General features: G+C 44.4%; 1 protein-coding gene across 2 annotated transcripts in view; it reads left to right on the top strand.

The window, feature by feature from the left end:
* Window positions 1-3,021: 3,021 nt before the first annotated feature.
* GPC6 (glypican 6) overlaps window positions 3,022-24,445 on the top strand; it is a 1,016,336-nt gene continuing 994,912 nt past the window's right edge. For both annotated transcript variants that reach the window (XM_084768281.1, XM_084768282.1), the window contains exon 1: window positions 3,022-3,878. In XM_084768281.1, coding sequence (XP_084624407.1) covers window positions 3,719-3,878 — 160 coding nt within the window. In that variant the 5' untranslated portion in view covers window positions 3,022-3,718. The remainder of the gene's footprint in view (window positions 3,879-24,445) is intronic.

Genomic DNA, 24,445 nt, shown 5'->3' with positions numbered 1-24,445 from the left:
CTGGGGGTAAGGTGGGGTGGGTGGGTCAGAAGAAAAATGTCATACAGGCTAGCCTATAGACCATCTTACGGAGGCATTTTTCTCAATTAATGTTTCCTCCTCTCAGATGTCTCTAGCCTATGTCAAATTAACGTAAAATTAACCAGCATGTTTTAGTTTTTCCTCTGTGTGTGTGTGTGTGCACACATGCACGTGCATGTGCATGCTCAAAGAGGGCATGTAATTCTATGGAGCTAGAGTTCCAGGTAGTTGTGATCCAGTGATCCACCTCACATGGATTCTGGAAACTAAACCTGGATCTCCTGGAAGGTCAGTAAGCTCTCTCAACTCATAAGCCATCTCTCCCATCTTTCTTTATTTTTTTTTTCTTTTTAATCGGAAAGATACTTCTCAGAAATCTCATCTTAAATCATTTTAGTCTGAAAATGATTCCTCCACCCTAACTCCACAATATTTCACTGAACAGGAAAGGACAGGCAACAGTGACTTAAGGCAAATGAAATTCTTTCCATGGGGTGGACACCTTCTACAAACACCTTTCTCAGATGATTGACAGAGGCCACCTGAGTTGCCTGCTACTATACATTGTTGAAGACCAAATTGTTTTCACTAAAACTGGAAATCTCTAATGTTCCATTTATATCATGGCCCCCAAAGATTCTGAAAACCAGCTGGGATGGATGGGAAAGTGGGTTGGAAATTAAGAGTCTTAGTGCCTATAACACTTGTTTCCAACAAGACTGACCTCAGCACTCCAATGGTTGCTTTTCTGTCTACAGAACCAAGCACCTTAATCATATAAATCCGTTCTTCAAAACTTATCCTCCTGTTCGCTGTATTTCTCATCCTCCCAATTCGAGTCTCAAAGGCTCAGCACCTTCACTGTGGCATGGTGGTGCGCTGGGCCCTCCTGACGAGCCTTCTCTCTCTTCTCTGTTTGCTCCCTCTGCAGAACATTCTTCAGTCTTCTTTTTCCTTACCCTGCCCAGCATAAACATGGAAGCTGGGGTTTAAGCCCTTGACAAACATTTTCATCTAAGTCATAGGTGCTCTTTTGTTTCTAGTCAGACCTTTTCTATGAATTTCTACTATATCTCATGCCCACTGCAATGCCTCACCAAGGTGTTGTCCCCAGATAGAATTCTGGCTTTGTTTTTTTAAACACATCTTCAAACAATGCAGCATTATACAGTAATTGGACTAGGCAAAGTACCAATGCTTTGGTTTGAATAAGGTTCACAAACCAGCTCCAAACCTTTCGACCCTTCCAGTAGGATTAAGCTCATCTATGTATGCTTGATGAAGTCAGTAACTTTCCATGCATTATCCTTCCTAGGAGTCTACAATGGCTACAGGAGCCTACTGTACATAGCTGTCTCGATTGCTCATCGAATACAAAAGGATTAGGCAGTCTTCGGATGATCATAAACTGTCTCAACTGTCTTTTTTATGCATATGTGGTCGTCAGTGTACACCTGTGGCTAGAATCCTAAGGATGACCTTGGCATCTCCTCGGGATTGCTGTCTACACACAGCCACACATGCACGCCAGTGAAGGTGTCCCCAGAGGCCAGAGGGCTCAGATATCTCTGGAATGGGAATGACAGGACTTTGTGAGCCTCATGCTTTGGGAGCTGAGAATCAAACTCTTGTCCTCTGCACGAAGACTATGTGATCTTAACTGCTGAGGCATCTTTTAAGGTTCCTTTGAGACAGGGACCTGCAAAAGGCTCAAAGCTCCTCAATTAGCCTAGAGTCTGTCTGCCTTGTTTCTCCACTGCTGGCATTTTTATGAATTTTTTCTTTTTTTTTTCATTTTTTATGAATTTTGAGGATGTAACAAACAAGCAAGCTACCACTCTATAAGTACAGCTTTGTTTTAAAAGCATTTCTAAAACAAGCCTGGATCCTCCTCTTGAGTCTCAGGGATGATGGGTTAAAGGGGAGTTGCTATGGAGGAGGATGCCAGGCAATTGAGGATGGTGAAGGTGCCAGGACAGAGGCAGATACAAGGATGTAGACTTTAGGAGGTTTTCTGGTGGCTAACCATCAGTAAGACACCCTCCTGCAGCTTTATAGTGGAGTACCACAAAGCTAGGCCTGACCCTGCAGTGCTTTCTCATGAACTGTGAAACCAGTGTCCACAGGGCCAGGCTATTTATTGAAGAGCACTTCTTTTTCTTCCTGATTGGTTTCAGGAGCTCACTGGCACAGGCTCAGTCTATCAGCCACAAAGCTCAATCTTCACTTTCATCCCATTTCACAGAACTGGAAGGAGAAAGTGACTAGGGTCTCCACTAGGGTCTCCATTTCAGAATTCTGAGAATTTGGAAGAACATGTTAAGGCTAGTACACTCAGACCTGGTGTTGTAAGAGTCAAGAGAGTCTTGTAGCCACAGTCTCCAGCCCTCTCTCTCTCCTCTGTCTCTCTGTTTGTCTGTCTCTCCTTTCTTGTTCATACTTGCTCTCTCCCTCTTTGTGCTGTGTGTGTGTGTGTGTGTGTGTGTGTGTGTGTGTGTGTGTGTGTGTGTGTGTGTAGAGAGAGAGAGAGAGAGAGAGAGAGGGAGGGAGGGAGGGAGTTAAAAAAAACGTAAAGATCTATGGCTCTCTAATATATGCACTAACTACTCGCTCTTAGAAAATAAAAACACCAAGATGAGCAGAAGTCAGCTGGCCTCTGAGAGAGGTGGCTCTGCTCTGGCCCCAGGTTTCTTTTCTGTGTTTATTTCTTCCCTGGCTTTGTGTTACCCTGGGGCAAGAGCAACAATTGGAAATGCCGCGTTATCTCCAGAAAAATTTAGCGGAATCACTACAATTGCTTGTCTCAAACACATTTTTTTTGGTGGCTTATTAATATCGAGAAAGGTAGCATTTGGGGCCTTGTATGGAGACCATGAAGTGACTGAGAAAATAGGGACCTCTTGCCTCTAAGCCTTTCCCTCCTACCTTGTGGCTCGCGATCCATTCCAGGTTTTGCGGCCGACTCTGCCTGTGAATTTCGGCTTTGCTCCGGGTAGCACGTTTCTCTCTCTCTTTCCCTCCCCTCCTTTCTCCTTCCCTCTCGCTTCTCGAGTCAGTCTCCAGGATTTTCTCTCTTCCTATTTCAAGAAGACTCTCAGAGACTCCCTTAGTCTGTGTGAAGCTGAGATTTCCCCTGCATCCCGTACGTACATCTCCATCACATACCTCCACGCGCACACCTCCCCGAGAGCTCCGCGCTCACACCCACAAACACGCGCGCACACTCTCGCGCCGGCCCGTCCATCTCCCTCCGGGGGGAGCCCGCGCGCGCGGTCCCACCTTCGTTGCACACACTGGCTAGGCGAGCTCGCAGCGCTCCACGACTCTGCAGCTCGGAACTCGGACCGCAGCGCTGAACACCCCCACTGTGGAATTTTTTTTTAAAAAAGACGTTTCTTTGCTTTTTCCTCTTTTCTGGTCTTTCTAGCACGGTTTTCTACCGGAACGGCTAGCGGAGCCGGCTGCATTCTCAAGGCAGCCCCTGGTTGGCTTGCCATCCTCCATCTGGCTTATAAAAGTTTGCTGAGCGCAGTCCAGCGGGCTGCACGGATCGTCCCCTCAGCTGGCGGAAGGGGGTGACGCTAGGCAGCGGCTAAGGAGCGCGCCGCAGGCTCTGGCGGGCTTTCCGCTCTAGGGGCAAGGTGAAGAGCGCACACTGGGAGCTGGGGGCTGCTGAGGTGGACTTGCATGTTGCACCATGCCTTCTTGGATCCGGGCTGTGATTCTTCCTCTCTCCGGGCTGCTGCTGTCCCTCCCGGCCGCGGCGGACGTGAAGGCTCGGAGCTGCAGCGAGGTCCGCCAGGCTTACGGTGCCAAGGGATTCAGCCTAGCGGACATCCCCTACCAGGAGATCGCAGGTAAGCGCGGGCGCGGACCGGGGGTCCTCTGCAGCCCCGGGAGGCGGCGGGGCGCTCTCTCCCTGCCCCCCTGTTGCTCAGTTGGTGCTCACTTTCTGCGGGTGCCTCCCCGGAGCCCTGAGTCCCTGCCTCCAGGCCGCGGAGGCTTGTCCCGTTTCTCCGGAGGGGGGGAAGGTGTGCGTGCCCGCCGCCTCATTGTGTGCACACGCGGGAGCGCCCTGGTCCCTCTCTCCCAGGGTCTGCTCCCGCGCCCAACCTCGGTGGTTGGTCTCGAGCCGGTCAGAGCCCATAGAGCAGGGGACAGTCGAGGGGCGACGGCCAGTGAAGGCAGAGAGCAATGCGAGCCTCCCATCGAATCCCCCTCGCCTGGGCAAACTTGGGAGAACTGCGGCCGTAGTTCGCTCAGCGCCACCGTCTGAGTGGCGCCTTCTCCACTCCCGCCTTCGCGCCGGCGGGGGCGGTGGAGAGACGCGGAGGTTCCCCTATTCCTGCTCTGCACTCCAGGTCCCTTCCAGGGACCCGGCGCCTAGCTCCTGGCTGGGGACGGGTCACTAAGGACACACATTGCCCGGGTCCCCAGGATCTGGACGTCGGAGTCCTGGAGCTGTTTGGGGTGTGTGTGGTGGGGGAAAATTCGTAGTCTGTCTGCTTCAGATTTGGGGCGGGCTTTCCTGTTAGGGTACCCCCGTGCTTCCCCGACTGCGGTTGGTCACTCGGGCTGAGGAGACAACCGGGCCACCCGGCTTGGCGCCGGGGCAGAAACACGGCCTCGCGCTCCAGCCGGCTGGCGCACACGGAGCCAACTTAAGCTAGTGACCCGATGGGGGCGTTCGTCTCCGGGGTCTGCACTTTGCGGTTGGTGGCTCTCCCGGCTACACTCGTTCTTTCCCCCTGAGCTCTCGAGCCCCCACCCTCCTCCTTCCCCGAGGCAGAGTGTGCGGCCCTTCGGGCTCCACGAACTTGTGCAGCAGCCTGGGTGTGTGTTTTCCGGCTCTTAGCTCCAACCGAACCCGAGCTTCCTTGGGGCTCACTGAATGAAACGTGTTGGGGACAGATAATCCTTTTGCTGCGAGGGAACCAAGCTGAACAGGACCTAGGGAAGGCTGGAGGTGCAGTTAGGGCGCGGGCTGCTCTAACCGGGTAGCTGAAGTCCTAAGTGACCTCAAATCGCTGGATCGCCACCAGACTCTTGTGTTTTTGCCAAAGAAGAGGTGGACTGATGGAAAACACTTGCAAATATCTTAAAACATCTTAGTTTTAATACGTTGTGGAATTACTGCTTTATTATGGTCGATCTCCAAACACTAGGAGTGAGGGTCTTAATTTACATAACTATTGATACATTTCTATCAATCTGGGCATTGCCAAAAGAAAAATAAACTATGCTCACATACCTCAAACAGCGCGGCGCTTTATGTAGACAGAGTGTTTTTTTTTCCCCCTTTCAATTCACAGCCAGGCATTCCATTCCCTGGCTCTAGAAGGCTAGGGAAGCTGTAGTGAATTAGGAGACTACTCTACAGTCTGGGATTTCGCCCACCAGGTTCCAGCACTCCTTAATTTGTTAATCAATGACTAGAAAGAGTCTGCCCCTGCAGCTCCTTAAGTTTCTTAACCTCCTTTCCCTTTGTCTACTGTTATTTCATTCTTTTTAATTAATTGATAAGGATCAGCTTCACCTTTTTAACTCCCCAAATCTCAGGAAATTCAACTTTTAAAAGGCTTAGAGGGGGGATCCCTCTTAGGGGACTCACTCACTTTCTCTTTGAATCTGGCCATTTAAAAATGTATCTTTTAAACACACATATTTCTCAAGATGATTTCAGATAAGATATCTCCAAGAAGAAAACAGCTACGTATTTTTAAGTTGCACCCGTGTTCTTTAAAAGATAATGAGACGTCCAGGAGACTCGCGTTGACCCTCAGCACAGTCCAGGCGCCGGGCAGGGCTATCAGAGGCAACTTGCCTATTGTAAATAATTTCTGGAGTCGCCAATTACTTTGCTGGAGAACATCCTCAGCGGCTGAACACATTCGTCACTACTAGTTTAAAGGCAGAGAGTTTGATTGTATATTCTTTGTCTTCCCTATTCCCTTAAAACACAGACTGTTAATAGATCCTAAAATACATCCATCCCACTGAGCTCACCTTGGCCTGAAATGAGTGGAAGCTGGGGACTTTACCTTGAGCCAGGTGTCCCACAGTGCTAGTGGGCAGGATCAGGGTCCATGTTCCCAGTGGGTCAAAGGCACATTTGGTAGGAAAATAATGAGTTGTAAGATAACTGGAGGGTTTTTAGTTTGGGTTGGGTTGGGGGGGGCGCTTCCCCCCCAAAAGTAAACTTTACTCTGCTAAAGTAAATTGCATTTACTGTTGCTGTTGGAATAACCACTTAGGAAGTATGGAGTTATTAAGTAGGCATATTCCTCCTCCCCAGCTCTTGGGAATATTGACACTTAATTATGTAGAACGGGAAAGAGTTTGTGTGGGGACCACCCTTTCTTTAATCTGGTTGCTATCCATCGCCTTTCCTGATAAATCCAGTGGCTTACTTGAGAAAAAGCAGGAATTTCAAAGAACTGCTGTTGGGGCTCCATATTCCAGTTGAGCCATTTTTGCAAGTAGCTTGCTTAGTGAAATAACTAGGAACTAATAAAGATATTATATTTCATCTCAACATTATTAAAGATTTACCCCAAGCTCACAGTTGTAAACCAATGTTGCCCTTTTCTCTTCCGGAGTAGAGAGAAACTTTTCAAACCGCCAGAGGGGGACTCTAGGTAATATATAAACCTAGGAAGGGGGAGTTTGGACCATCCATCTTCGCTCAGCCTTGATTTTTAAACCCATGCTGGCAGATTAGATAGACTCTCCTCCTTGGAAGATTTCCAAGGGAGTCAACCCTTGAGCCCCCTCTCAGCAATCCATTCTAATACGTTGGAATTCCTGTGGTACAAGCAGTGTTTCCAGACAGCTAGCCAAAAGCCTTCACAATGGCCTTGCTTGTCTTCTCTTCGGTGTCCTGGGAAGATCCTAAGCTTAGACCATCAGAAGCTCGGTTAGGAACCTTCTGATCAAAGGGACGTTCTTCCTATTAGGCTCTGAAGGTCTCATTTCTCAGAGTTCCTCAGCCATGGTAGCACCTGTTCAGGCTGGGGTGCAGATTAGCTGTGAAGTGCTTGCCTAGCATACACAGGGCACTGTTTCTCTAGCAACACACACACACACACACACACACACACACACACACTCATGCACACTCACATTCTCACATCCTACCCCCCCCCAACACACACACAGGAAAACAAATCACCTTTTATAAATGTGTAAATGTCGGGATTCAGAGAATGTTGTTGCAGGATTTCTTATATGTAGCTTTGTTAAGATCTTTGTTTATAATATTTCATAGTGCAGAGTAACTTCTTAGCACGATTCCTCTTTTCTCATTTATCTAAGATAACTTTTTAAAATACTTCATATGTTGGAATTATGTGCCCATAACCTATTTACCTACACTTAAGGTGGCAAGATGGCTCAGCTGGTTAAGACCTCTGCTGCCAAACCTGACAGCCTGAGTTTGATTGGCGAGATCCACCTATTTGAAGGAGATCACCTCTCACAAGCTGTCCTCAAACCTCCATATGTGGGCTATCACACCTATGTACACGCATAAACACAGGTTCAACAACAACAACAACAACAAAAACATTATTAAAGTTTTCCAATGATAGAGTATAGTGGATCTAACCATATTTTATAGATTAAAAACACAACAATAAAGACTTAAGTAACATGCCCAAGGGCGACGCAGCTAACAGTTGATGAGATCGAAACACACACGTTGGAGTGTTGAATTCATAGACCACAAACCTCTAGTTTGGCCGATTGTCCTATAGAATTAATCCTCCAACATTTGCTGGATGCACATATACAAGACCCATTCCTTGTCCCTCTTGTATGTATGTACTGTGTTGTTGGCCAACACAGTATGGCCAACATATCTATGTATTCCCACAAAATCATGTATGCTGGGTTTATATTGGGTTGCAACATCATTTCCCAGATATTTTGTATTTATATTTTAACACCCTGGGAATTGGTCGTCTCCTACCACTTAGTTGTGCATCTGTGCATATTCCGATGCGTTTTTATTATATCTACCTGGTTATATAAAGTAAATGCATCTTTTCGGTCGGTGTACTGGATCTACTAGAATATCAGCTTAGTCTGAAACCTAGACTTTTGGGACAGTCCAACAAAGCTTGTGCTAGATCATTACCCAGACAGTAAAAGCTGGAGTACAGAACGGGCCATTTAAACCATCAGTTTTTAATGTGTGCTCTGTCCTGCTTTTGTTCTTAGGTATGTTGAGAGTTGAGGTACAGTTGGATGTTAAGAAAGCATTAAACTGTTTCCATCACTTTGATGCCAATTTGTCAATTATTAAGCCAAGATCTACTGTGAAAATGGGACTTTTTTCATATACTACCAGTGTTCTTGTGCCTCCAGTCCTCATTCTGGCTTCAAACACATATGGATGCACATTCTTTATGTGTATATATATACATACAGAATACACACGTATGTGGTGGTTAATTTATCAGTATGACCTAATAATGTTTATTGTTAGGCCTATAATTATTATTATGGCAGTATTTTCTAACCCAATAGCAATCAATCAAGACAGAGACATTGATTGTATTTTAAAATAGCCTTCGTTAACCTGGGGCAGGGCAGATATTAATCCCCTAAACTACTTCCCACAGTGGGGGTGGGTATCCCATACCTGCCCCAATCCCATGCCAACTGCTTCTAATAATTTCTATCAAGCTACCTCCCATCTATAATCCCAGATATTTGCTAATTATCATCACCTGGGCAAACTTTCCCTCCTTACCGGCCATGTGCTTCTCCTCCACCTCACCCATGGCGCAGCCTTCTTCTCCTTGCTGCTCCTCTGGTCTCTCTTCTTCCCAAGATTCTCTCTGTCTCCCCAAGCCCAGGAACCTTAGCCATGCCTATCCCATTTGCCCTGCCCAGGTGTGATGACCTTTTATTGGTCAAATAGGTTAGGCTTTTAGGAAAGGTACAGGTGGGGCAGAGTCAGCAAGCAGTAATTACCATCAGAATACCTCAGACCAACCTCCAACACAGGTACATACATAGGCTTGGCTTTTTTTCATTGACCTTTAACATGTTTTCCTTTTATGTTATGTGTAGATGTCACATTAACATAAGTGGGAGAACACTGTTGAGTCATTCTTACCCCCGGGCAGCTGTATTAAACATCTTAGCTTTGTATAAACTGTTTAAGTTCCATTTATCTGCCTCATTCAATGACTTCTGAGTTTTGCTCTATACTTTGTTAATGCATGAACCTTAAAGCCTTTTGGATGAACAAAGTGAGTCATAAATTAATTAGCTGAATTTCAATTTTTTATTTTCTCTGGTTTGGCAAGTTACTAGATTTCTACAATAATTACTCTATTTCCAGATATCAAAGCCATCTGAAATCCAGGTTATTAGGGGCTGCTCTTGTTACATTTTTGCCTTGGTAGTCAATGGAAAGTGCTCCTTGCAAACAAAGTCTGCTCAGTTGATTAACTAAAAGAATACTCATCATTTAAGGGCTGACATACTTTGTTTTCTTAAACATAAGACTCACTTCTTTGAATTGTGTTGTCTGTTAATAGTTTATGATTAGGAATGTAGGCCACTATCAGGATTGGTTCAAAGTATAGAACATTCTGTTTCTAATATATTGTGGTTAAAAGATTCTATTCAGTTCTATAACAAAATAAGAAGTGATTAAACTTGGCGGACATTCATAAAATGTAAAATTGATGTTTCCTGTTAGGTGACCTATTCTGTATATCCTGTAGTAAAATAATTGTTGATAGAGGATTTAATTCTAATTTCTGTCTTATTTAAACTTAAAAATAACATTAGGCAATTTCTTCATAATTTACATATCCCTGAGGAATTCTGGCAAGGCCAGAGATTTAGAGCTGTCTAGCCAGCTTAAACAACTGTTTTAATGTTTTCAAAATCTGGATGTTATCTTACTTTACCTGACAAAATACCCCGTCATATTTTTTTCAGTGCATGTAACTTAACTTTAAGTAGCACACCAATTATTCAACACTATTCGGTTTTCCATAGCCCCAGTTGAAAGGTATTGTTAAGCAAGGAGTGGTGGGCCTTGTAGTTGCAGCATTCAGAAGGTTAAGGCAGAGGGAGTCTGGAGTTCTAGCCCAGCCTGGGCTATGTGGTTACATCCTTGTCTCAAACAAACAAACAAGAACAACAAGGACAAAAGAAAACAACCAACGAAACAAGTGCAAAATGTTTAAAGCTCTAGTTTGGCAAATGTGTAAATAAAAGAATTCATAGTGGTAAATCTTGAGTAAAATTTTCTAACTTTTAATAAATCTGAATGAAAATAGGTTTTTAATAACACCTAATTATTGTTATTCTTGAACTCTTGGCACAATAACAAAGAAAATAGAAATAATTCTAGGTTTAAGCAGCATCTAGTTTACTAATTATTTCAGGCATTTTTCTCATTCACACAGGGAATATTTGTTGTGTCTGTGCTACAGACAAGTCCCTGTGCTTTGTGCTCTGTCTGCAGTTGCATGGAACATTGATCCCAGAGAGAGAGAGAGAGAGAGAGAGAGAGAGAGAGAGAGAGAGAGAGAGAGAGAGAGAAGTTACAACAGGGCCCTGTTGTAAATTTAGTAAAAATCAAGCTGAGATACGCATGTAGCTCTAAAGGCAAGCAGATTCCTGGGATCATTTTATCTCAACGGAGAGTCTTAGATGTGCATCATTAAGGAAATGCAGTGTGACCTGAACCATGAGAAGCTATCTGTAAGGATGGGGACAGTGGAAGGTTCACGAGTGACATGCCAATGAGGACACTGGAAAACATGGGAAAGGGGTTCCTGGTAATGGACTGTGCTGAAGAAAGAAGTGGGAGAAAGAAAAACAAGAGATTTAGGACCTAAGGGTTAGATTAGCAACATTAGGGACCCAAAGGTAGACCATTGCGTATGGTCAGCTTTATGTTTATCAGCTTGACGCTTTAAGGGAAATGTTTACAGATGGTAAACTGAAGGCTTACATAATCAGTCATTTTAAGTGTAAATCAATGAAATGGTGCTTTATCTATTGAGAGCCTGCCTGCCTAGGATCCCATGTGAACTACTGTCCTGGTTGCCATGGCTAAAACAAACTCTGCGACTAGAAGAACTGTAATATGCTGAGCCCTTTGGCCCTTTGCAGCTCTCTGCCCTGGACAGCATGGTAATGTTGTGGTGAAGTTCTATTGTGTGTGTGGGTGCACACGCGCACCCACCCACACACCCACCCACCCACCCACACACACACACACACACACCTCTGTGTTTGCTCACTCCCCTTCAACCTCAGGAGTTCCTGTGACTTCCTGCCCTTCTGAGTGGTGACTGTTTGACAGGGAAGAACTCATGCCTAAAAGGCCTGATTTTTTTTTTTCTCCCATACAACCCAAGTGACCATCTACTACAGTTAGCTAGAGCTTACTGCCTCCTGGAGGTCATGCGTTTTCCTTTTCTGGGTCCTAAAATGCCTTGAACTCCCTGTTAAGACTTTTGCCTTTAATCTGAGAACAGTAAGGGGCCCTTATAGAAGTATTTCTATCATGATTGGTCATGATTTTGAAATACTGCCTTGACTTCTCTTAGTAGACAGGAAGAACACAAACACAAGGATAGAGAGCTATCATTTTGAACCGCAGTGGTGAAGTAGAAAAAAAGGAATACTGAAAATATTTAGGTTCAGAGAGTACTGCCTAAGGTTATTAGTCAATCAAATATTATTTGCATAGCTTTCACTGTGTCACTGCCCATAGACAGTGTGGGTGCGTGGGTGGGAGAGAGAACCAGGGAGAGAGAGGTTAAAGAGACATGAAAGTCCACAAAATATTCATTGACTTATCAAGCATTGCCATTTGGTATAGTTTATCTGTATTTTTTATTGGATACAAAACTCACTATCTTTAAGACAGCTAAAGAATGACAAGTCCATCAGTGTATCTGGTAGAGATTCTCAAATAGTGTTGGAAGAATTATTATATTCGCACTAAGAAAGGGTGAGGCTATCCAATGTTTTGGGGACCGTCTAAATAGAAAAAGTCATTACTGATTATCAGGACAAGAATCAAAGAACGAAGTGGCCAAATATAAGCAGAAACCTTGGAGCATGGGTAGTGTTTTGCAAGGGAGTGGCAAGGGAAGGTGGAATTCAGGGTGGAGAGTGGGTGTGCAAAGGACAACACAGACAGGAATCTATTTGGAAGTGATGAAAAATTATATTGAGCACCATGGGTGGGGTTGGATTTTTGGAGATCTTTGGATGTCCTCAGCTGAATCTGATGGGAATTAGGTCATCACCCTGGGTTGTTGGCACTGAAGTGACATGATGGGAGTATTGCTTCCGATTGACTGAGCACTGTGATCACGATGTATTAGAGAGGTGATTCTTAGAGGCCCAGAGCGAGAGAAGACACACAGATGAGATGCTGCCTCAGATCTAAGCAGGAAGTAGACTGTCCCAGAGGAGGGTATGGGACAAGAAGAAGGTCCAAATGAGGTTATCAGAGAGGAGAAAAAGTTAAACTTTAATTAACTAAAAGGAACCTAAAATCTAGCCTCAGTTACATAGCGGTTCCAATACAAGATTTAAAGAAGATGAGTTGTTGAAATCTTTTGCCCAAAGTAATCTGTGTCAGTGAAGGTACTTTTGGCAGCAGGTCACAGAAGTTGGCTTATACAACCATTTTTCACACAGCAAGAGTCCCAACATAGGTCAGGGAAAAAGAAGTGAGAAAACAGTATGTTTATAGTATCTGCAGGGTGCCATGCTTGTTCATCTTTCTGCTCCTGGATCCTGTTCTAACACATCTCCATATGGGCACAGGACGGCTGCTAGAGCACCAGGAGTCAGTGCCAAAGGCACCAAAAGGGATTGTTTTCCTGCACGTGTGTATCCACTGGTGAGAAGTAGCTGGGCATGTGCTTCTGATTCCAGAACTGCTTTCTATGGCCATGCTTGGAAGAAAGGAGAAGGGAAGGGAAGGGGAGAGGGGGAGAGGAGGGAAGGGAAGGGGAGGAGGAGGGAAGGGAAGGACGGAAGGGGAGAGAAGGGGAGGGTGAGGGCAGGAAAGGAGGGAGGGGGAGGGAAGGGGGAGGGGGAGGGCAGGAAAGGAGGGAGGGGGAGGGAAGGGGGAGGGGGAGGGCATGGAAGGTGATTGCATGGGGCAGAGTAGTCATCATTACACCCCAACTTAGTTGCTGATGGCCAATTAATTGCTTGGTTAATGTTTATCATCTTAAAAAAGATCCCTCAGAATTGAATGATAGCACAGAAATTTAAGAGAAACTGTGCAAGTTGTGCGAGTTAAGGTGTTTTCCGCGGTATTTCTCCACTATGACCAGCTGTGAACTGGGCAGTGTTCAATTGCTCTGGAGAGATGATAAGCAGAACTCAGTTTTGAAGCATTTGCCAAATCTGTGTAAACACTCTCATCAGCACCCATTCCAAGCTGCCAACAAGCTCTACAAATTTAACAGTAGGCTCCCGGGAGTTACAGAGAGCCTGAGTCACCTCAGGAGGTGTAAGGCATCATTAGGGACACCCCCAAGCCTCCTGTCTTTATGGTCTTCTGTATTCCGATTCCTTACTCTCTTCCCTGCCCCTCCCTTGTTGAAGTAATCACAGCATGCTTCCAAGCAAGGGGCCAGTGAGCTGGATCAGGGGTTCTCATCAGGGGTTCTCCTGCTGATGGCACTGAAGAAAGCCTGGCTACACCCAGTGCCTGGGTCCCATTTCACCACATGTCTGACTGATAGGGCTGGGTTGTGCCTATGAAGCTATAGTTCAGGAATGTTCCCAGGTGGAGCCGATATTGGTGGTCCCATCATCCTAAGAGCTACACTGAATTCCATTCAGAGTGGGTTTTAAATACAGGCTTCTGCCGACACAAACATATATAATTTGTGTGAGTGTGTGTGTGTGTGTGTGTGTGTGTATGTGTGTGTGTGTGTGACCTTTCTATTTTGATTATGGATCAGGGTCTCCTACTACAGAGTATTCTGGCACTCAATACCACAGTTGTTTATCTCTCCAGATTTTTATTTGTTTGTGTGTTTCAATTATATCTTGGGGGAAATAGAGGAAAACAGCCATCTTCTCTGTGCCTGGAGCCACAAGGTCTTTCCTACTGCCAATGATCTGTCGTCATTAGTACAGAGACCCTCTGCACTGCTTTAGAAGGGGAAATGGGCACCAGAACTAGAAGTTTCTCTCACTGCAAAGGTCCCACATTTCCTTGCTAAATTGGCATGCTTTCTTTCAGTACATATGAGTCGTATTATGTGTGCTCTTTTATCTGGTCTGGAGGAATTTCCCCCTACCTCCTCTTTGCGTTATTCCCAGTCTGACCTCCAGGTATAGAACTAACCATTTTCTCCTCATCTCTGGATTTGTATGTAAGAGGGCTATGTACAGAACTGGTCATTTTTTCATTTTTGTGTGTATTGAATTACAGATGATCAGGTCCATTCTGAGCATGCCCACGAGGGCTCCACAGCTTCACCACTGGTAGGAGAGCCCCTATTACAGTTCCTGGATTTTAAAAAAATTGCCTTTGTTTTTCTGCTCCCAGGACAGCTGTGATGCAGGGGACAGTGTTCCTCCAGGGATCCCAGAGAACTCAGGATATTGCCACATAAAGTCTCAGTCTCAGTGACTTTAAGGCAATTTTTTTCTCTCTCTCTCTTTCTTTCTTTCTTTCTTTCTTTCTTTCTTTTTTGGACAGGGAAAAAAGCCTTTTGATGTCTTCTGAAGGAGGGTGAATAATTTTCACTTATTTTCTTAATGGGTCAGAATAGCTTAAAGTCAATAACACTTGTGAAGTAAACTTCAAAAAGGTCACCAAGCATGAAGCATAGATATGTACCACTGAGAAGCTTTAACAATTATCTGGGGAAAAAAATAAAAAGAATTATTGTCCTATATCTGTTTGCTTTTCTTAATATTTTTCTTAATCTCAATGACTGATGAAACAAAATGTAAAACATAAAAGTGCTGGTTGTTTTTTCTCCAAAAGGCGTAAACATTCTATTTTCTTAAAGTGACTTATTGTAAATGGACCAAGCAGAGAGAGCTGGCTTACAAATCAGGCTATCGTTTCATCTCTAAGTCACTTACCTTCCAGATCTCTACTCCAGCTTACACCCAAGGCTCCATTTCAGAAGACACAAATTTGGTCAAGCTTTAGGACAAGTCACCTGTAAACAAACCAAGTGGCTGTTAGCGACTTCTGTTTTATATTTGCCTAATAAAGGGTTTCAAAGTCTTTAGCATTCCATTTGAAGGGTCTGGACTCATTCCTAGTGTCCGCTGTCACCTCTGTGGAAGTGCAGGTTCCTGGGACACCCATGCTTAGAGGTCTCAGGATGCCTGCAGCCATTGATTTTCACGGAACTCAGGAGAAACAGTTCACGGTTACAGGACCAAGTGAGAACGTGTGAAAAGCTAGTGTTGCTCATGTGTTTATGTGGCAACGTCTCACTCTCCACTTGGGGGTGGTGGTGGTATTAGGGTTCTGGAGGTCAGATAGAGTGTTAACAGCTTAGGCTGATCTTTTTAAAAAGTTCAGTGAAGAATATATTCATTTCGCTTAAGTCGCCATGTGGCTCCTCCGAAGGCTAGTCTGCCAGATACGGAGTGTCTACCATTCAGAGTGGCAGACTTCTGTCATCCACAGACAAGTCGGCCAAGTGGAAACTCCTTATCCTTAGTGCCTTCTTCTTTGTTGGCAGAAATAACTTGGAGCTATCTTACAATCATTTACAGATATTCATTATGCACTTTGAAGGGTAGAGATAAAAGGTTTACTAATGCATTTCCACTTTGCCAGAAATGTGTACTGTATAAGCACATCTAAACTGGAGTTAAAACAGGTTAGATGAACCTGATGTTTAAGACCAAAAAAGAAAAAAAAAAAAAAAGAGTATTGTACATTTTCCATCAAAAAAAAAAAAGTAACACATCAGTTTCTCTGCCTGAGTTATTGACATAAAAGTAATTGACATCATAAGAAGTTACATGTGTAAGTAACTATGATTTGAGTAGTTGTCTGTTCTTTACCTAGAAGCTGGGCAGAGTATATAAAAGATTGCAAGTGAACAAAAGATTTCCTGTCTGTAGTCTCATTGGTTAGAATTATCTTAATCATATGTGGTAGCCAAGGTTGCATTTTGCAGCTGGAATGCAATTTCATACCACTGAAAAGGCTATAACTTGTTTTCAAGTTCATCTTCACCTTTCTAACCATCACTTTATAAAGCATAACTCTTGACGAAACTATTGTTGTCCCTCTAAAATACTTACATCTTCAAAAGTGTGACCTAATGTTTGAAACAAAGTTTTAAAATGCTCTGTATGTTGTAAAAGTCCCTGAAGCTGTTTTATTTTGGGGGGGAAAATGATCATGTTCCACAATTGCTATAATCTGGGAAACAGACAATGAAACGCAAATAGGCAAGCAGAGGTTTTGTGCAGCCTGTGGTTTCCGAAAGCTATCTTCGTTCAGGGGGACAATTCAGATTTTTACCTAACTAAGCGTCAGAGAGAGAACCGGGTGGCCAAAGAGATAAGCCCGAAGGTTCCTGGAAGTTCCAAGCTGCCTATAGCTTCCAGCTCTGCTAGAGTCAGGCTGTGACATCTGCAAGGTGCCACAGATGCCCAGAAGGAGGCTCTGCTGTGCAGCGCCAGCCGGGAGGTGTACCACCTTCAGCCACCGTTCAGCCTGGTTACTGTGGAATTGATTTTCACGGCTCATGACAGAAGCTGTTTTCAGCCCATGAGGAGGAAGTGGCTGAGGCTGATACTCCTAACACAAACAGCAAATTGCTCCATGCCTTTCATAGCTTTTGAGGTCTGTTACCTTAAGGTTCTAATGGCCTTTTAACAGAGTTTCCAGCTGAGCAACAGATGTAAGTATCCTGAACACTGAAAGCACACCCCAACCCTTACCTCCCTTAAAGAATCATTTTTTTTTCTACAGGCATTGTACCAGCACTGCATTGTAGGATCTATTCAGCAGTGCTTTAGATTTGAAAAACGGAAATAAATCCCAACCAAATAGTAAGTGCAATCAGTATGGTGAACGTGCCATCGGATTGGCCTGTCCTAGTTGCAGCCAGTAACTGAGGTCGAGTTTACTTATGCTCACTGTTAATGATGGCCCTGTGGGGTCACACCCCATCAAGAAAAGAAAATAATTAATCAACTCCGGGACGCGTCTCAAATTCCTTACTCTTGAAGTCAACTCATCTTCATTCTGAAGTTGCAATACCATTTTGAAAGACAGAACGTTTAACTTAGAATTATTCCTCATCCATGTTGGTTTTCCTTTGTGGCAGTCTGTGTGTTTTGCCTTGTATCGCTCATAAATGGGGAATGTTTCCCAAGCGAGCGGCTGGATACTCCGTACAGAGAATGCTGAGGCCAAATTTGAAATGGCAGAAGGTAAGGTTGGCCATTTTGTCCTGTGGACTGAGGAACGGGTGTTAGAGTGTAGGCCTTTCCACTTTAAGAATGACAGTGTGCCTCTGATGTCACCGACATCTGACAGTGATGGGAATTGTTCACTTTGCAATGATAACGGGAACACTGAAGAGCAAACAAGTCAACTCCCTCTCTCCAGGAGCAGGCTGCCTCCCACCTGCACTTCTCATAGGAGTACTTAGGAGTAAGCGTGTGATCTGCCACCATATTTGTGCCCGGCGGGTGAAGGTGTCCGTTGGAAAGGAACAGGGCTTCCTCTTCTCCCTTGTCTCTTAATCCTGTCACCAGGCCACCTAGTGCACCTACTTGTTGGGTATCAACAGCCACAACCAAACCAACTCAGTCTGATAAAGTTGGAGGTTCAGCCCCATGAGTGTGGCCTCCGGGACAGCAGTCTGTTGCCATGGTGACATTGTTATACAAAGACCAACTCCTGACTTAACTCTTCACCTTTTCCTGAGCCTGATTGTCTTTATTTTTTTACCATGTGCAAAGAGGAGTACTAGACTCCCTACCGCTCATCACCGCAATTGAATTAAGTTGAATTTACTTGTCATAACCACCCCCCCCCAACCAAGGCCTCTCCTGAAGTGTAGTCAAGGTCACAGAAATGCCAAATAGTACACAAAAGACAAGACAGGCAACTCATCTGGGTGGGAGTCCCATCTGCCACGGGCGGAGAAGGCTTCTCCCTGTTCCAGGCACTTGCTGCTCTACACAGCTTACTCCATGCTTGTGTACTTCATGACTGGCTTTGCCCAACTTGAAAAACAGCCATGACCCATTTCCTGGAATATTCACCCTTTCATTGGCCTTTCTGGTCTTAGGCTTCTTGAGTTACCAGCTTTGCTTGTCTGGTCTTGCTCACTGGTGCAGTGGTGGCCTGCTAAGCTCAGCTGCTCCAGTCTTGGCAGAAGGCTCCAAGGACAGCGGGCTGGACCTATCCCTATAGTGTGGGTCCTGTGCGCTTCAAAATTGGAACTTGGGACTGATGTGACAAGTTGATCACTGGGCAATCCCAACACAGGGCTCGGGGCAGAATCTGGGTCAGAATCTTGCTTATCTACGTAAAGGAAAACTCAGAGAGAAGTAAGTGGAAGTCTCGGCAAACGTTGCGTTCCGTTGCCACCTTGCCCACATCGACTCTTCAGGGCAGTGATGGCCTCGCTGTCGCTCCTCTTCTCTTTTTGCCTGGTCTGAAAATATCCAGCTGGATTTAGATTTTCCTGAGTTCAGGCAAACAATCTTCACACACCTCGTGCCTACAAATAGGAAATGACTTAAGGAATGAACGAAGTAGAAACCCTATGGATCTGCCGGACATTGTTCCCAGTACGCAGACAGCACGGAGAGGTCTGAAGAGTCACGGAAACAGCAAGTTGGGGGCGGTGTGAGTTCTCTGTTTACACAAGGATCTGTGGCCTTCAGGGCACATGGCACAGAAGCTGAGGGACCAAGTCCTGGTCTTATGATTAGAAGGTGGTCATTTGACTATATTCGCACACCTTGAACTGACCCTTCCTACCTACAGGGAGAGGGACGTAATAATGCCTGACTCATGACAGTTTTCCATGACCGTGAAGAAGCATGATCAGGGCTGACAGCATGAACGGAGAGATCTTCAGGGATCTATAGCTCTCTATTACCAGTTCCTGGAGTATGTGTGTGGTGACCTGGAAGCAGTAGGAGGGCAGGGTCACTGTAATTTCCACTGGAGACATGATTATTTTTAATTTCCTCTGCTGATCAGCCTCTACGAAAGAAACATTTCTTAAAAGATTATTTTTATTGTTTTTTAAATTGTGTAAATTTTAAATAGATATTTATTCTCCCTCTCCCTACCCCCCCCCCCCTGCATTTATGTGTACAGTGCAGATGCCCCTGGAACCAGGCTGGATGCCCTGGAACTGGAGTTGGTTGTGTGTTGCTCTATGTAGATGTTGGGAACTAAGCTCAGGCTCTGTGCAAGAGTAGTGTGCACTGTCAGTCACCCTCGCAAAGACATGGCTGCATTATTTCTGCCATGCTGCCTTCACAGGTTTCTGTTCACTGTAAACAGACAAATCTTATGCTTTGCTTTATTTGATTATTTATGAATTTTTTATTTTAATTGGCATTATAACTGCACATTTATGGGTATAGTTTGGTAATTCAGTATATGTATATAAAGTAAAGTTATCAGCTCAGAAAATATAGCTTTCCATCTGTTTGCGTATTTATTCTTTCTCTGTATTGAGAGGCTTTGCACATCTCTCTTTTGTTTCTTCAAAAATGATAGTAGCTGGCTGTTTAAACTGCACTCACTCTCCTGTGATGTAGAACACTGAACAGACTCTTCCCATCTGTTTGTATTTGCTCTACACTGTTAGGCTTCCCTCACCTTTCCCTTCCTCATGGTGACCACTATCCTATTCAGTTCTGTAATGGTCTACTTTGAAATGATTTATATTTTTGTAGCTTCCACTTATGAAGAAGGATATGTTATTTGTCTTTTTTGCCTATTATTTCTCTTCACATAAGACCCCACTCACCCAATTCCATTTCTTTTGTTATAAGGTTGAGTAATATTCCATTGTTTATATACCTATGAAAATTTCTTTATCCATATATCCCCTGACGGGCACTACAACTGATTATATATTTTGTCTTTGTGAATGATGCTGCAATAAACATGAAATATAGGTACATTTCAATAAGCTGATTTTGTTTCTTTGGATATAGAGCAAGAATTTGGGTCATTTAGCAGTTTCTGCTGCATCCTTGCTAGCATTTGCTTCTGCTGTTTTAAGGGCACCTGTTCTGACTGGTGCTGGCTCAGTGGTTTTGCTTGGCAAACCCCTACTGATTCCAAACATCCTGTTTTTCATATACCTATTGGTAACTTTGATTTAATCAGTGGCTTTCAAAACCAAGTGAAAATTAGAATAATCTAGAATGCTAGCTGAACCACGAGTTACTGGGCTCCAATTTGAGTTTTTCCAATTCATTGGAAGGGGGAGGGGCTCCATGGTCAGCAGATAGGGGAGGGACTCAATGGTCAGCAGATGGGGGAGGGGCTCTATGGTCAGCAGATAGGGGAGGGGCTCCATGGTCAGCAGATGGGGAGGGGCTCCATGATCGGCAGATGGGGGAGGGGCTCCATGATCGGCAGATGGGGGAGGGGCTCCGTGGTTGGCAGATGGGGGAGGGGCTCCATGGTTGGCAGATGGGGGAGGGGCTCCATGGTCAGCACATGGGGGAGGGGCTCCATGATTGGCAGATGGGGGAGGGGCTCCATGGTTGGCAGATGGGGGAGGGGCTCCATGGTCAGCACATGGGAGAGGGGCTCCATGGTCAGCACATGGGGGAGGGGCTCCATGATTGGCAGATGGGGGAGGTGCTCCATGGTCAGCAGATGGGGGAGGGGCTCCATGGTCAGCACATGGGGGAGGGTCTCTTGAGTCTGAAGTCCTTCTTGGGGATGCTGGTGCCCTTGCTGCAGGGACACACATGGACAATGACAGGTCTAAATTCTCAGTCCTCGTTATCTCCAGTTCAGTGTGTTCTTCATTGCCCTCCAAATAAATACAGACATCTTGGTTTAACATCAAAGAACTCCAGCCACTTTTCTTATTGCCAAACATGCTTCTTCTGGAAATTTCTACCTCATAAAAGCTCTTTCATCAAACATACTCCACTCTGAGTTTCTGCCCTTTGCTCACAGTCCCAACAATGCTGCGCTGTCCTCTTTACTCTTCTACCAAGCAAAGTCTAAACGAACTAAGTTGCTTTTACCAATTATTCTGAAACTCTCCAAAGTCATCAGTTCAAGGCCACTAACTTCTAGCCTCATCCTTTTCCAACATTTAGTCCTTCGTCTCTTATTTTGGTAGTTAATCGAGCTCCATTCTACTATTTCTTGTTTCCTTTAAAATGAGACACTTATTGTTTTGTTTTCCAAACTTGCCCCTGAGGTATCAGAGGACACTCTAATGCAATTTTGCTTTTCTCAGAGCACAGTGCCTTAACATAGATGCTATTCAATAAATAATTAACTATTCCCTGATAGGAATTATAAGAAGTATTCTTTTCTCCCTGCTGGGCAAGATGTAGACAATTTCAGTAATACTAAAACTAAGTGGTGTAATATAAAGACACTCTTATGTTTTCTATGAAAACTTGGTACCCATAAGCTTTCTTAGCTCAAGGCAGTGGAAATCAATTTGAGAAAGTATAAACCAGCAGAGTTTACTATGTGGAACAGGGAATTTGTTGCTTTCATTTGGTACTGAAGAATAGTCTGCCTTCCAAAGAAACATTGACACATGTTGGCATGTGCCTATTAAAAATGCTTTTTGAGAAAAGACTGGCATATTTTCCCCATCCTTGACAATAGTTTTTGAATATCTATCTGAAAAGACTAGAAGAGTTAAATATAAAGAATATTTAAGTGACAATGGTGTTACAGCGGGGGCTGGGGGAGTAGAGACATGGATAAGGAAAGATACTTGACAACGTTGGCTGGGCCTAGGCATGAAGCCATCAAATGGCCCAGCTTCTAGAGTGATCTATTTATGGTGGAGGCTTTGAGTAATAAATTGTGCTGCTGGCATGCACACAGGAACCGCTTGTAGTTCTGTGAATTCCATTTGTGGCCTTTGCCTACTTAAGGCCTCATGCATATGTCAGTAAAAAATTATTTTTAATTGCCTGTTTAAAGAAGAGGTACTTGCAGTTTTCCTGCCCTTGAGGTCCACATAGAGCAGTGAGGACAGACACAGATGAGCCATGTCAGTGTGATGTAGAAAGGAGTGATGGGGACACTGAGAGGTAGGGAACAATGTGATTAGCCACTCAGAGGGTGGATGGGATGAGGAGTAGCAGCTTTGGTCAGCTTTTGGGTGGTTGAGGTGACTTTTTCTCCTTTCCACATGAATTAATTTAAAATGTATCTATTCTTAAATGCTTCCTTAACTTAAATATGTTAAAAAAGATTTATTTATTTTTACACCGCATATGAATGTTTTCCTGGCATGTGTGCCTGTGTGTGCATTGCCCATGGAGGCCAGAGGATGGTGGCAGATCCCCTGGAACTGGAGTTACACAATCTTATGGGTACTGGGAACTGAACCCAGGTCCTCTGGAAAAGCAGCCCGCGTTCCTAACTGCTGAGCTACTTCTCCATGTCTTCAGCCCCTCCCCCGCCCCGCCCCAACCCCTTTTCGAGACAGTGTCTCACTATTTATCTTAGCTGGCCAAGAACCTTCTGTGTAGAGCAGGCTCCTGCCTTTGTCTCCTGTTGCTGGAATTAAAGGAGTGTGCCACCATGCCTGGCTCAAAGTGTTCTTATCGGGAAGTGGAAGAATCGTATCTACTAAGTGTAGAAGTTAAATGAACTCCTCTGCTCTCTTCAGTATATCATGTTTGTAGACTTGCTAACAAATGCACAGCTTTGGTGTTTTTACAAAACTGGACCAACTGATCTTTGTTGTGGTCACAGAGCTTGAATCTGACCACAATAAACTATATAAGCCTATTGATGGAAGTGGTTAACCTCAAGTTACCTTTTTGCTCATATATCTAATAACATTTCTTGTGAAATTTTGGGGAAGAAGCACTTTTTACAGATGATCATCTCTACTAAAGGTGTAGTTGCAAATGAAAATATCCCTTTTCCAAAATTTCGTATGCTGTGCATTTAAAAACTGATAGGCATTGCAATATTCTCTCTCTCTCTCTCTCTCTCTCTCTCTCTCTCTCCCTTTCCCTCTCTCTCTCTCTCTCTCTCTGTGTGTGTGTGTGTGAAGGATTGAATTTAGGACAATTCAATTTTTACCTTGGGTTACTTTCTTAAAGTGTTTATGTGGCATTAAAAAGACACAAGTATTTTGATAATGGAGGATGACACCAATGACGTGGTTGACATTTTATTGTGTTTTTTACACAAAAGGAAACAGAGAAGAGCACTTTGTGTCATGAACCCTTTCTGCCAGCTTTCTTGTGTGGATGGTGCATGAGGAATGTCAGACAGCAACTCAGTGAAAACAACTTGGCTCGGTTCATGGCCTGCTTCATCTGCCGTGGTTTGTTTTCTTAGTTCTGTGTTTTCTATCATGTTTGAAACTGTGAGCTTAAGCTCTGTTGCTGTTGCAGTTTGTGTGTGAAGATGTTTGAAACAAGTTCTGGAATTACAAGAAAGACATGAGGATGCCCTGGCAACAACAAACAGAAAATTTCCTCCGTTCGCAGCAATCTTTCCTTCCTGTGCAGAGAGCGAACTCTCTCTCTCTCTCTCAAAGGCAGCAGCTGCAGAAACCCCCATGAAGCCAGAACACACTAATCTCAGCTGTAAAAATGTGTTTTGGTAGCACAGCAGAGATTTAGTGGTCTCCGACAAAAAGATCAAAACCTAATTTTAAAATGAAGGTATTTAAAGGAAGGCACAAGAGAGCTTTGTTCTTGGTGTTGGAGGAGAATTCAGGGTGCTGGCAAGTCGGTGCTCTTCGCAGGAGGGGAGGCTTTGCCTGGGCTGTTCCTTGCGTGGTGCTGCCTGGGCAGGGTTACACTGAAGCACCCAGGTTGAGTGCATGTGCTGAGACACAGACACTTCGAAGAGAAAGCAATGGTCACTCCAGATCTTTTGTTTTTTTAAAGTTTATTTGTATAAAGTGCTATTTCCTCCTCATAGAAAGGTTCAACACTTCAAGGTTCATTTCCTACCTGAATGGACCTTCGTGTTTGCAGGATGTTCAATGTTTCCTACCTGGATAGATGAATCCTTGGAGCCGCTGTTTGTTTTGTAAGAGGCCTGCTTGATTAGTGGGTGCAAAATAACATTCTTTCAAAAACATTGGCCATGCATTCTGCTGATCCCGCATTCTGGGTAGTTGGCCCGTTTCTTAACCTCTCAGATCTGCACCCACACACAAAGCACGCTTTATGGAGTTGGAGAATGTGTAATTTTATGTGT

Source organism: Acomys minous, assembly GCF_964271855.1.
Source record: "Acomys minous genome assembly, chromosome: 18".
NCBI lineage: Eukaryota > Metazoa > Chordata > Mammalia > Rodentia > Muridae > Acomys > Acomys minous.
This window is presented reverse-complemented; position numbering and strand designations above follow the sequence as displayed.